Below are 13,121 nucleotides of genomic sequence, written 5' to 3' on the forward strand. Positions count from 1 at the left end.
CCAAAAGACACCTAAGGTCATGCTCAACCTCATTAGCAATCAGGGAAATGCAAATCAAAACAACTTTGAGATATCATCTCACACCTGTCAGAATGGCTAAAATCAAAAGCACCGATGATAGCCTTTGCTGGAGAGGCTGTGGAGGAAGGGGTACCCTCATCCATTGCTGGTGGGAATGCAATCTTGTGCAACCACTTTGGAAATCAGTGTTTCGGTTTCTCAGGAAATTCGGGATCAACCTACCCCTGGACCCAGCAATACCACTCTTGGGAATATACCCAAGAGATGCCCTATCATATGACAAAAGCATTTGTTCAACTATGTTCATAGCAGTATTATTTGTAATAGCCAGAACCTGGACTATAGTTTGATTTATTTTATATTCCTTGACTATTCTGTAATGGGGCAAAATACCTGCAAAGAGCGGCAGCACTTCACAGCTGTGACCACTAGATGGTGTTAGACGGCATTACAATCAGGCCGGCTTTCCCCAGAGCGGTGTCCTGTGGGTAGGGAAAGGGTTAACACTTGTGTTGGAGTAGAAACTAGAAAGCCGTCCCCTAGGGATGGGTGTCGCTGTGGGCTGTGTGTGTGCCCAGCGGTCATCGTTCTCCCGGGTCCAGCCAGGGGTAACTGGAGTGCCTAAGGCCCCGACCGCCGCTGCGGCTGGGAAGGAGGGAGTATTTCAGGTCTGCACTGACATGTGGCACGGGAAGAGGGGTCTGCACAGCATCTGCCTGCCCTGATCGAGGGAGTAATTAGATTTGCATTAAAATTCAGCCCTTTGAAAAGGGGGAAGCAGAAAGATGGAAAGGTCTCTTAACCGAGGAAGTCTCTGTTCATAAAATGAAAGGGAATTTTAGAGGCATTTATCTGCCCTCCTGGATGGTGTGATTGAAGGCTCTGAGAGGCCATGCCGCTTTCATTCTGCACGGGGGCTGTGCACAGAAAATCCTGCAGATGGGTTTAGGTGATTTAAGTAGCACTTCTATTTGTCCGTGCCGCTTGAGTTTTGAAGATGGCTTAGCGACTCTCGCAAGCCCCAAGGAACTGTGTTCTTACTTGCAATTTTACAAGCCCAGGAAAGGGAAAGAAGGGGGGGGGGGACCGCTAAAAATCTAGTCTCAATGCAACTAAAACCATGGCCTTAAATCCAAATTTCTGCATGTTAGCAGCACTACCTACTCAAAATAGCCATAATATTACCATTTCTTTAATACCGCTCGTTATCTGGCCGCTGGAGTAGTTGCGGTAAATGTATGTTCCAGGCTCCTACGTAAACTTTACAGTGGCTACTTTATGTAGACTGTTCTCTAAAAATAATCCTGAGAAGGCCTGCTCTCTGAACATTATGAACACTATAAAAACACAGCTTTTGTTTGTACCAAATATTGCCACACTTACAATATGGAGATGAAGGAAAAGGGAGAGAGGCGAACAGTATTAGATACTGTTGCTAGGTATCATTTTGCTGAGTATTTGCTTACCAAATTCGTGAGTTCTGGAATGGTAAGTATCTCAGTATTCTTAGGGACTGGTTTGGAACTTACAGTACATCAGCTCCAAGTTGGTGTGATTCTGTCGAGTTGTTCTTTAAATTTTATTTGTACATGCAAAGTAATTGCAAGAGTAATAGTTAGAAGGGTTATATGACGGGAGAGAAGGCTCCCTGGTTAAGAGCACATACCACTACTCCAGTTCCGTTCCCAGCACCCTCCTCAGGTGGCTCTCTGTCGCTGCAGCTCCAGCCCCAGGGGATCTGGATGTTGTCCTCTGGATCTGCAGGCATCCTCACACACACGCACATATGCCGCCCCATACACAAATATACATAATTATAAATAAAGTAAGGGCAGGAGAGATGGCTCCGTGGTTTAGAGCACTGGCCGCTCTTGCATAGGACTCACAGTTTGAGTTCCAGTACCCACATGGGCAGCTCACAACCATTAGTAACTCCAGTCCCAGGGGATCTGATGGCCTCCTCTGGCTTCCGTGTACCAAGTATTCACGTGGTGCACAGCCATACATGCAGATGAATGCACAAAATAAGTAAAATCTTTTTAAAATGATATAATTAATTGCTATCTATTCTTTACCCATATTCATGTGTTAACATTTGTTTCATTTAACCTATCATTTACATGCTCTCTGTATGTGTATATATGTATATGTCCACATATATTTTTTCTGAACTGCCTCTAAGAACAGATAAACACACACACATGCACACCTTAAGATTAGGGCTGTTCTTTTAAGATAACCACAATACATAATTCCACCGCAGTTTGTTTTAACACTTGATAGTCAACTCCTGTCTAATTTCCCATCACATTCCAGTTTTCTCAGTTGACCGACTTCTGTCTCTTGGTACATTTTCCCTATGAACCAAATGGCCAGGAATGATTCAAGTGTAAGATGAAAGAAAGTTCTTTGAGATCTGGTGTTTCAGCACCTACCCATGAGACTCAGCAAGTGCCAAGGAGAAGCGAGAGGGAGCCGGTCTGGCGGACAGAGGTCTGAAGGCAGCAGGACCTGGATTCTAGTCCGCGTTCACACATATGGCTGGGCAGCCCTCCCATGGCCACATCTTGTCCCCCTCTGCATATTTAATGGGGCTGTACAGCCTGTCATCCGTCAAGAAGCTTGTGAGGAGGATTGCTTTGGTGCAGACCCTGGACTCATACGAAAGATGTCATAAAAAATAGACGAGTATTTTCTAATTTCTCTCCTATTTCTGGCTAATGTATTTTAGTGTGATAAGCCCGAGAGCCAAAGTAAGGAAGATTTAGAAAGACCCCGTAAGCTGTTTTCCTGCTAACAGAGCAAATGTGAGATCTTAAAACAACTTCTCCTTCCCATCTGTGTTTCCTTTCCATCTGGAAGTGTGCCCTGCTCTTCCCGAGGGGAAGCAACCTCGGCATTTGTTTGCAGAGAGCCATTAGTGAGCGTTAGAAGTTTCCCATCAAATTCCCTAGGCCCCCGAAACCATTGCCATCCATTCTGAAGCCGAACCAAATCAAAGAGACTGTACTGTTTGCATTTTTTCAAAAAGAGGTAGAGTTCCAGATTTGGAAGATTACCCTGAGATATTTGGTATTGCTCTCGTTTTTGAGATGCTTCCTTCCCTCCCTCCTTTGCCCTTCTCACTGCCTTCTCCCCCATTCTTGGGCTTCCTACAGTGCTTTGCAGACCACATTCTGAAAGAACTGGACCATTTTCCACGGGAGAAGAGAAGCGAGGTGGTCATTCTGTTTTCTGCCCACTCCCTGCCAATGTCTGTAAGTAAGAACGTTTTGTTAGGTGACCTAGCAGTAAAAGATAGGGTTGTTTCACTTTCTAAGCATGTAAAATGGACCTGGCTCCATTCTGCTTTCAACTCAGTGCAAGAATGAATTCTAAAATCCCAGCCGTAGCTTGCTCATAGATTCATTTTCTGAAACCTCCCAGCAATTAATTCGATGCACAATATTACAAACAGATCTCTTATTAATAGCCATTAATGTTAGCTGGAAGGTTCATGCATATGTAAGAATTTCCATCAAGTGCACCCGCTAAGCCTTGTGCTTTGGCCTGCTCTGTGGAAGGAGAACAATGTGCAGTTTCTGTACGCGGAACTGTGTAGCCAGCTCCATTCCCACTAAACCCAATTCTCTCTTCAAGACTTAGCAGAGGCCTGTGCTTTCTAGGGAGCCAATCTGGTTTTGAATTCATTAACACTAGGGACCACAGTGTGACCAGAGAATACACAGCACAGAGCTTGTGACCCTTGGTTCATCATATTATAGCAGGTTGTTCACTGAAATGTCACCTCCTCTGCCATGGCGGTTGCATTTCAGGAAACATGGCAATACCAGGCTAGTAGGGTGTTTGAAAGATCTTGGACTCAGTGCCCAGTTTCATCTGTTCAGAACGATGATCCTGTCCCACGAACACCATTTTCCGTGCCATAGAGGTGGGGGATTACATTTGCTTAACGGGCCATTGGTCTGAACCACATGATTAACGGCACCAACCAACGTAGGTGGAGGGTACCATGTTGCTCCTGGATGATCACTGGAGTCAAGCCTTGTGCCCCTCACTTGCAAGATGCAGCCACGACATCAGTGACAAGTGGCTTTAAGGGAAATCGCTCCCTTTGGAAGCCTGTCTCTTTCGTTTCAGTGGCATCACAACTCCTTTTTAGTGTCATGCAAAGCCTTTCAAGAATCCATCCTAGGTACCAGAGGGAAGCTCCAGAGAGGGCAGACGAATGCTTACACTGGAACATCCCAGGAGCCGCCTTACAGTGGATCCTGCCTGTAGCAGTTATTGTTATACGGTGCCAAAGGCAGCTTTGTATTCCTTTCATCCTTCTACATTTATGTTTCTAATGATTATATGGCCACCAGTAATATCATAATGTATTTTCTTAGTCCATTTCCTCAGTACAGTATTTATCGGGCACTTATTATAAATATCAGATGTGGGGATGATGTAAACAGGCAAAACATGTACATGTACAGTAACAGGGAAAGATAATTAACATAATATGAAGGAAAATACCATGATGGAGCAGGCGGTAATAAACACCATAAAGCAGAGGGCTGGAGTTAGGGAGTCAGTGTCCCACGAAGGGTGAAAAGAGTTAGAATAAAAATGTGTGCTGAATATCTTCAAAGGTTTCCAGTAGGCTTTCCCGTCGGGAGCTCGCGCCTCACTGCTCACAGTCATCTTGTTGCTGTCAGCTGTCAAGGAAGGGAGGAGAGATACTGAGTAGAAGACCTAGATCCTATCGGTTCATAGCTGAACCAGTAGACCTTGTCCATCTTCCACAAACAGCATCTTCTTTGGGATCTTGTAGCTGACTGAATTCCTTTGCCAATGAATAGCGGAACCAAAGAACTTTCCCAACAGTACTCAGATACGATTGTCATTATTATTCAGGGGACAGCAAGGAGGGGGTGTGGTTCATGCTCATCTTGTCTCTGCATTACCAGCGGTTCTTGGCACCCTTCACCGTGTCGGTGACGCATGTGACTCTGTCTCCACTGCAGGTTGTCAACAGAGGGGACCCCTATCCCCAAGAAGTAGGTGCCACTGTCCACAAAGTCATGGAAGAGCTAGGCTACCCGAACCCCTACCGACTGGTATGGCAGTCCAAGGTAGGTACCTTTCATACATTTTTAGATCATCATCTCTTGAAAATATGCTTTATCATTTATTTATAAATGGGAATTTGAGCTCTTCCATGCCAGCAAGCTGTTCTGTAAGTCAACTGCTCACTGTAGATAGAAGGGTGAATTGAACCACCGGGGGAGTTCCATCAACTAATATCTGACTTTTAGCATTAGCAGAAGAAACTGTTTATTTGTACCATTGGCCTCTGGAAGGATTCAAGCTTCAGTGTGAAAATGACTCAAGCCCATTCAGGGAGGTGTAGGAGGGGCTCTCACCTGGATGGACACGTGTGTGTTCTGTGTGTGTTGGCGGTGGGGGCCGTGGTGGTAATATGTTATTGACCATGTCTGCATTGGTCCTCCTTTCTCATAGGTTGGCCCGGTACCCTGGCTGGGTCCTCAAACAGATGAGGCTATCAAAGGGCTTTGTGAGAGGGGGAGGAAGAACATCCTTCTGGTCCCAATAGCATTTACCAGTGATCACATTGAGACACTTTATGAGCTGGACATTGAGTATTCCCAAGTGTTGGCCAAGAAGGTGAGTGTACCCATATGGCTTCTTAGTCCCGGCATGATGTTTTAATAGGACGTTTTCTCTTCAGTTATCAATTTAAAAAAATTACTGTTTATGGGGATGGGTGTGGTGTAACAGTCCTTTAATCCCAGCGCTAGAAGACAGAGGCAAGCAGATCTTTGTGAATTCAAGGCCAGTCTTCTACTTAGTGATCTCCAGGCCAACCAAAGCTACATAGAGAGACCATCTCAAAAAAGCAAACAAAGGAAGCAGAAGAGGAGGAAGGGAGGAAGGGAGGGAGGGAGGGAGGGAGGGAGGGAGGGTGGGGGAGGGAGGGATGGAGAGAGGGAGAGGGAGGGAGGGAGGAGGGAGACAGAGAGAAAGAAGAAGGAAGGGAGGGAGGGGAGGGAAGGAGAGGGAGAGAGGGAGGAAAGAAGGAAAAAAAGAAAAAAACTTTTGATATGTTTGTATGTACTGAGTTTTCATCATTTTGAATAATACTTCATAAATTAATTCTACATCAACCCTAGAATAGGATGTTTTACCTTTATTAAACCATGTTGCCCAATATCATTGAAACTAATGCTTTTTTCAGTGTGAGTTACCATGTGAAGTTGGAGTCTCCAGTGACAAGGAATTGCGTATCTTACCATTCTGAGGGGGGGTTCATTAGTCTGTCATTCATTCCCTGCACTCAGTACAGTTGTGGTTCTTGGGCTGTTACCCTGTTTCTGGTTGGGTTTGAGGACATGTGAGTCCTTGCCATTTCAGAGAGGTACATAGAACAAACTCAGAAGCAGTGTGTGTTGGGATTCCCCTGACCTCTTCTGGGCCTTCACTTCCTTAGTGGTTTGCTAACAGGTTGTGATCAATCTGACTATTGAAATAACTACCACTGCTGGCATAAGATGGATGTGGTGTGTCACTCAGGGTGGAGAAAAACTGTTGCTTACCTGTCTTTTAGTTTCTGAGGGCTAGCCTGAAACCTTCGGTGGCTTATTGCTGGGTTTCTGTGGGAAGCTGGAAGCAGGGGAACTCAGGAAGTCCTTTTCCCCTCTAATCTTGGGTGAGAACTCATGGCCTTCCCACATGTGACTGGTGGAAATTTGGCTCCACAGGGCACGACACCCCTTCTGGGACTGGGTGGCGGTGAGGGGCAGAGTGCAGGGTGAGGAGGGGCAGAACCAGAACCAGCTGTCCACTCCTGCAATTTGTGTGCCTATACCAGTCACCAGTCGAATATGGATGTTTGAACATAAGGGTTTTTTATGTGTTGAGTGTGGTTTCTATTCGTTTGTATTACAAGCAGCGGCTATTAATAGTAACCAAGAGGATTATTAGTGATTGATAAATTAATCCCTGTAGGGAGTAAAGGAAACCATGTAGCTATCATTATTTTGATATGAAAATGTAACATGCTTGTCACAACTAACTTTAAAAGTTTAAAACGTTTTATTCCACAGTGGAAATGACTTTTTTGCCTTTTGCTGATAAAAATAATAAAGTTCTCAGATGGTGCCGAGAAGGTGCTGTCAAGAGTGGGGCTCGCTCAAACTCTGACCCTAAAATAGGCATTTCTGCATTTATGAAATATTATCCATATTTTTGTAAGCCCCATTTACTTTTTGTAAATACATATTTTGGATATAAATGAGTAAATATAATTAAATGCCTATAGCCATTTTTAGCAAATCCTTGATTAATAGTCATGTGAGGTTTTTTAATTTTAACTGTCATATGCTATGTCACTATCATAAGCTACCTGACTGTCATCTGCTGTGCAGCTATGCTTTCACTTTTCTGATGATGTTCTGCGGACAGATCCATTGATGCTGCATCTTCCTAGCCCCGCCCCCCCATTACTAACGCTGCTAATTCTGCTGCCATGGCTGGTTTGTAGAACCTCCTCCATGTTGAGGTCTCGATGTTTGCTGAATACGCTGTGCTTCCCGAGTGGGCGCCTCATTTAAATGCCAGTGTAAAGGATAAAGCAACTGACCATGTCTCAACATGGATGGAGAGAGAAGATCCTAGCTATGGAATAAATCTTATATCGTTCTCCATTATCTGAGAACAGTTAGCTGTATCTGTTATTGTTTGTTTGTTTCTGTTGTTTGTTTTGTTTTTTTTTTAAGATGGGAAAAGAACGTACTGAACAATACTCAGATTTTTTTCTTAGTTTTTTCTCTGTAAAAGCTTATTTTAAAACCCAGTTCTACCCTGGATTCCATTTAGACTCAGTATGATTTAGAGTCCACAAATTATTTTCCTTCTCTTGGCTCTTACTTGGGATCAAAGCAAGTAGGAAATTTTACTTAATTACAGCAACATTTCCTTAGACAGGGTCGGCACAGTTTGGATTAGAGAGGTGCAATAGGAACAAGAATGGTACGTGGACGGGAATCACTCTTGAGAATTCCATCCAGTGTAACTCAAGCATGGTTTGGAATCCCATCACTGTGGGGAGGTAATGGGGCGGAGGCGACACAGGACCAGAAGAACAGCTTCTGTCAACTGCTCAGCCTGCCCAACCACCCCAAGACCCACCTTCATGAGCAGTCTGTGACCATTCAAGGCCAGGCTGCAGAGTTGTGTGCGTGTATTTCTGTGCGTTTGTTCTTTTGTGGCACTTAGTGTCTTAAAAAAAAAAGAAAGAAAGAAAAAGAAGGAACGGAAAATAAAATGTGTCTGTGTTTTCTTCCCTTCTCACTTGATTCAGTGTGGAGCTGAAAACATCAGAAGAGCGGAGTCTCTTAATGGAAATCCATTGTTCTCTAAGGTACCGCGGTGTTACAACCATTTTAGTAGAACATAGTGCGGAGTAGTCCTTGGAGAAACTCCTGCACGATATTGGTTTTCTCACATATTAGTACATTTGGGGTTCCAATTAATTACAAAACTAAGAGCGAATTCCTTCTCTGCTCCTCCTTTGTCCTTTCCGTAGCCCCAGCCTCCTTATTTTGCCCACCTACTGCTGCCTAGTTTTAGATCTGCTTCTCAGGGGAAAGGGGCAGAGGGTGGGGTAAGAGGGTCCCTTTCTTCAAGTCTCCGTTTGGACTCTGCCTAAGCTGACAGTCTCCTGGAAGAACTATATTTTACAGTTCTGGAACTCAGTTGAAAAGAAACCCTAACCAGAGCTGTTTTCCCGGGATGCGCGGAGGGCGCGCACGCGGCCCAGCAGACTTGCGCCGCTGATGGCCGTGTGCTCTGTCTTGCAGGCCTTGGCTGATTTGGTGTACTCGCACATCCAGTCAAACAAGCTGTGCTCCACGCAGCTGACGCTGAGCTGCCCGCTCTGTGTAAATCCCGTCTGCAGGGAGACTAAATCCTTCTTCAGCAGCCAGCAGCTGTGACCCTGCCTGAGGACCCATGGGACTCGCCGAAGCACAACCTCCAGGAGCCTCCAGTGGGGCCCGAAGCCACATTAGCCTGTGCACAGCCTTCAGGCACAAACCACGATTTCTTTCTTGCCTTTATTTTGTTTCACTTTATTTTTTGCTTCCCTCTGTGGTCCACGCTGGCCTCCAGTGGACCTCCTGCTCCCATTTCCTGAACGCTAGCATCACAGACACACAAAATTGTGTTGCTCGGGGAACAGACTCTGAAATTCTTACTGAGGTTTCTGTCTTCATATACATGCACGGGGAATACTTACACCCCTTTCTGGGGTCAATTTACTCGCCTGGAGCGTCTATTGTGTGACTTTCCAGGAGTGAGCTTTAAGTTTTTATCTTATGACACTCACACAGATTCTGCACTTATTGCCCTAAGCAACCTCCTAAAATAGTATGGCGGGTCCCCTCTGTATGCTTCAGTGGTGAGTGAGCCTGCAGCCTCATGGATATAGCTTAAGGGAATGTAGTTAATTTATGAAATACAATTTGTGAAAGAATTGGACTTGGGAGGTAGCTTAGTGATTGTGTGCATGCCTAGCGTGCATGAGGCCCCTAGTCTGGTCCCCCACACTACACGCAGATAGTACATTACCTGCTCTTTCATACTGGACGCTGGTGAACCGGAGTGGCCACCTAGCATTCAGCCATCATCATCGTGGTGTCTGTGGAGGAGTCTCATTTTCCTTCCCTGAACCCGAAACAAGTGCATGTCTCAGAAGTGCTCTGAGATTCCCCGGGCACATAGCCTGGTAAACGTGCGGGAATTCGGTTCTTGCTGTGTATGCCTTAGTTTGAGTCCGTGGTACCTCAGGGAAGGTGGGACTCTGCTTCCTGTCTCCTTGGACGGTGCCACCAGGAAATGCTACTGATGGATTTCATCCTCCCCAAGGCCAAGGAGCCCCCTAGCGTCACCCTGCTCCCAGCTGAGTGCCTCTATTTTCTGCTCACTTGTTTGAAAATTATTTTATAAAGTTGACTATGTCTGATAACCTTGAGTTTTCTTCATTAACAAGTTTTTATTATGAAATACAGTCATAGAATAGGCCATTTGTAAAACACAGAGGAGAAAACGACCACTCTAATGTAATAATTACCATTTTATTACAGTCTTTTCCTGTGGATATTATATATATATATACATAGATGTGTGTGTTTGTATATATATGTATTGATACTTTGAGAATTTCAACATATTCCATCTTAGTCACCTTGCTTTCCCCTCCTAACTTGTTCCTGCCTGAATGTATAATGAAGAGTTGTTCTAAAAGTGTGAAAATGATATCAGAGCAGAATCTGATCTTCTGCATTTGGATTTAAATGGATTTTAAAGTCTTTGGGATTCTTGAAGGATTTCTAATAATCACTTTTTCTGAAACTTTGTTCTTCAAAAAGAATATCTCTTTGAGCATTTTTATTTTTAGATAGAAAAGCAGTTCATAAAGTGGAAATTAGGAGGATGCATAGATAGTCTATACTGAGGATTTGCTATTAATAAATATCATAGCTTTAGTCTGTTTGATTTGTGCTGTCTTCTAAAGCTGATTCAGAATGACTAACTGTGGGGCGTTCACTTTGTAATCCAGCAAAGCTTTCTGCTGGCTCGAAGACTACTTATACCCATAATGGCTTTCAAATTTGACTAGCGTCTCCTTTTGTTCCTAATTTGGCTTTGTCTTCATTAGTAGATGGTTTCTAGAGAAAGATCAAAGGTCTGGGTACTCTGGGATGTTCCTGTGTTCATTTCATCACCTTCTGGGGATGAGCCCCCCAGTGAACGGGCATCTCAGGTGGGTGGCCCCTGTTGGCAGGCACTGACGCTCACAGCCGTTACCCTCCTCAGGGAACTTGATTGTCAGCAGTCTTGGCTCTTTAGCAGTTTTTCAGATGAAAACACCTTGGCCCGGAGATATTGCTGGAAGTTCAGAAGTCCTTGCTAGAATATCCAAAGTCCCGCTCCCTTCTCCCCCTGACTTGGAAAGCAAACTCTTGATAAGGAATTGTGTCCGGAATTGTATCATTGGTACTGAACTGGAAGCAGACTGCCCTTTAAGAGGCATTTGTGGGAATCACTGCCTATGGTACCTTTGACTCTCAAGTGTTTCCCCTGACTCTTCACCACAGTGAGGGTCACCTACCCGGGTAGCATTTGGCAGGATGGAAATCTTTTTTAGAACTGCTGAGTCTTTGAGAGCTGTTATCCTGTTTGTCAGCTTTGAAGTAGAGATGTTTGCCCTGGTAACAGGCAATGAACTGCCAGTGCTATCTGGAGCTGCTCTGTGTACAGACCTGGCTCTAACTGATCCAGAAGATCAGTGGGTGCTGAGAAGGTTCAGCTGCTGGTGTAATTTGCTGGAAGCTAGGAGGATGCTCTCCAGCAGGCCGGTGGAAAGGAGTCTGCTTCAGAAGTGAACTCGGTGTTAACTGCAACCTCACATCAGGGCCGAGTTGGTGTTGGCTGGAGAAACCAACGCCTTTGATCCCGATGCTGTCTCATGTGACCCCGTGAGCTGAGTGTAATGTTACTTTGGACTCTCACTATTTTTATTGTGCCTGACTTAGCAGTGATCACTTATGAAGAAAAAGTGGGCCAGGTGGTGGTGGCGCACGCCTTTAATCCCAGCACTCAGGAGGCAGAGGCAGGTGGATCTCTGTGAGTTTGAGGCCAGCCTGGTCTACAAGAGCTAGTTCCAGGACAGCTAGGGCTTTTGATCAGCTGCCTTTGTCTAGCCATTCTGCCCAGGGGTGAAGAGCACCAACCATGCCGCGCCTCTGCCACACGCTCTCCGACCATGCCCAGAGAGAGCACGAGAGCAAGAAAACCTATCAGCTTTTAAACAGTCATCCAGACAAGACCACATCATAGGGCTTATAACCCCCAAAAACCATTGGCTAAAGGGATGGAAATCCCACATCACAGCCATTAAAAAATAAACAAAGGCACATACCATGTTCATCTTTCTGGGTCTCAGGATGGTGTTTCCAGGTCCATCCATTTGCATGCAAATTTAATGATGTCATTGTTTTTTACCGGTGAGTAATTTTTTTTTAATTTAAATTGTGTAAATGTACCACCTATTCTTTATCCATTCTTCGGTTGAGGGGCGTCTAGGTTGTTTCCAGGTTCTGGCTATTATAAATAAGGCTGCTATGAACATAGTTAAACAAATGTTCTTGTAGTATGATCGAGTATCCTTTGGGTATATGCCCAAGAGTGGTATTGCTGGGTCCTGAGGTAGGTTGATTCCCAATTTTCTGAGACACTACCATACTGATTTCCGGAGTGGTTGTACAAGTTTGCATTCCCACCAGCAATGGAGGAGTGGAGCACTGGGCTGAGCTCCCAAAGTCCAGTTGAAGAGTGGGAGGAGTGAGAATATGAGCAGAGAGGTCAAGACCATGATGGGGACACCCACTGAAACAGCTTATCCGAGCTAATGAGAGCTCACTGACTCTGGCTAGACAGGGAAGGAACCAGCATAGGCACAAGCTAGATCCTCTGAATGTGGGTGACAATTGTAGGGCTGGGGCAGACTGCGGGGCCACTGGCAGTGGCACCAGGATCTGTCCCTGCTGCCTGTACTGGCTTTTTGGAACCCATTCTCTTTGGATGTCTACCTTGCTCAGCCTGGATATAGTGGGGAAGGCCTTGGTCCGTCTTCAAAGCAATGCTCTTTGCCTTCTCTGGGGAGGGGAAAGGTAGAGGGAATGGGAGGAGGGCAGGGAGTGGGAACTGGGATTAGTATGTAAAATGAAAAAAAAGATAGTTTGTTTTCTTTTTTTTAAAAAAAAAAAGGAAAACAAAGATGAGCAAGGGTATGTGTATCCTCTCTTTGCTCTTGACCATGGGTGTGCTCCCTGCCTTGGCTTCCACTCAGTAATTAGAACTGAAAGCCAAATAATGCCTTTCTCTCCAAAGTCGCCTTTCGTTTGGGTGTTTTGTTGCAGCAACAGAAACCGAGACAAGCATGCATCTGTGCATGGCCACAGACACCTCTGATCGCATTGTTGGGTCTCTGTGCAAATCCTGAAGACAGCACGGACTGGTGCATCCCAGAC

General features: G+C 45.1%; 1 protein-coding gene across 1 annotated transcript in view; it reads left to right on the forward strand.

The window, feature by feature from the left end:
- The window catches only part of Fech (ferrochelatase), a 33,810-nt gene extending 23,236 nt beyond the window's left edge, over positions 1-10,574 (forward strand). Inside the window, exons 7-11 of the mRNA XM_050157973.1 lie at positions 3,180-3,278; positions 5,034-5,141; positions 5,530-5,694; positions 8,390-8,449; positions 8,889-10,574. Of these exons, the coding sequence (XP_050013930.1) occupies positions 3,180-3,278; positions 5,034-5,141; positions 5,530-5,694; positions 8,390-8,449; positions 8,889-9,023 (567 nt within the window). The 3' untranslated portion in view covers positions 9,024-10,574. The remainder of the gene's footprint in view (positions 1-3,179; positions 3,279-5,033; positions 5,142-5,529; positions 5,695-8,389; positions 8,450-8,888) is intronic.
- Positions 10,575-13,121: the final 2,547 nt, after the last annotated feature.

This window comes from Alexandromys fortis, unplaced genomic scaffold (assembly GCF_014885135.2).
Source record: "Alexandromys fortis isolate MF-2015 unplaced genomic scaffold, M_Fortis_MF-2015_v1.1 scaffold_94, whole genome shotgun sequence".
NCBI lineage: Eukaryota > Metazoa > Chordata > Mammalia > Rodentia > Cricetidae > Alexandromys > Alexandromys fortis.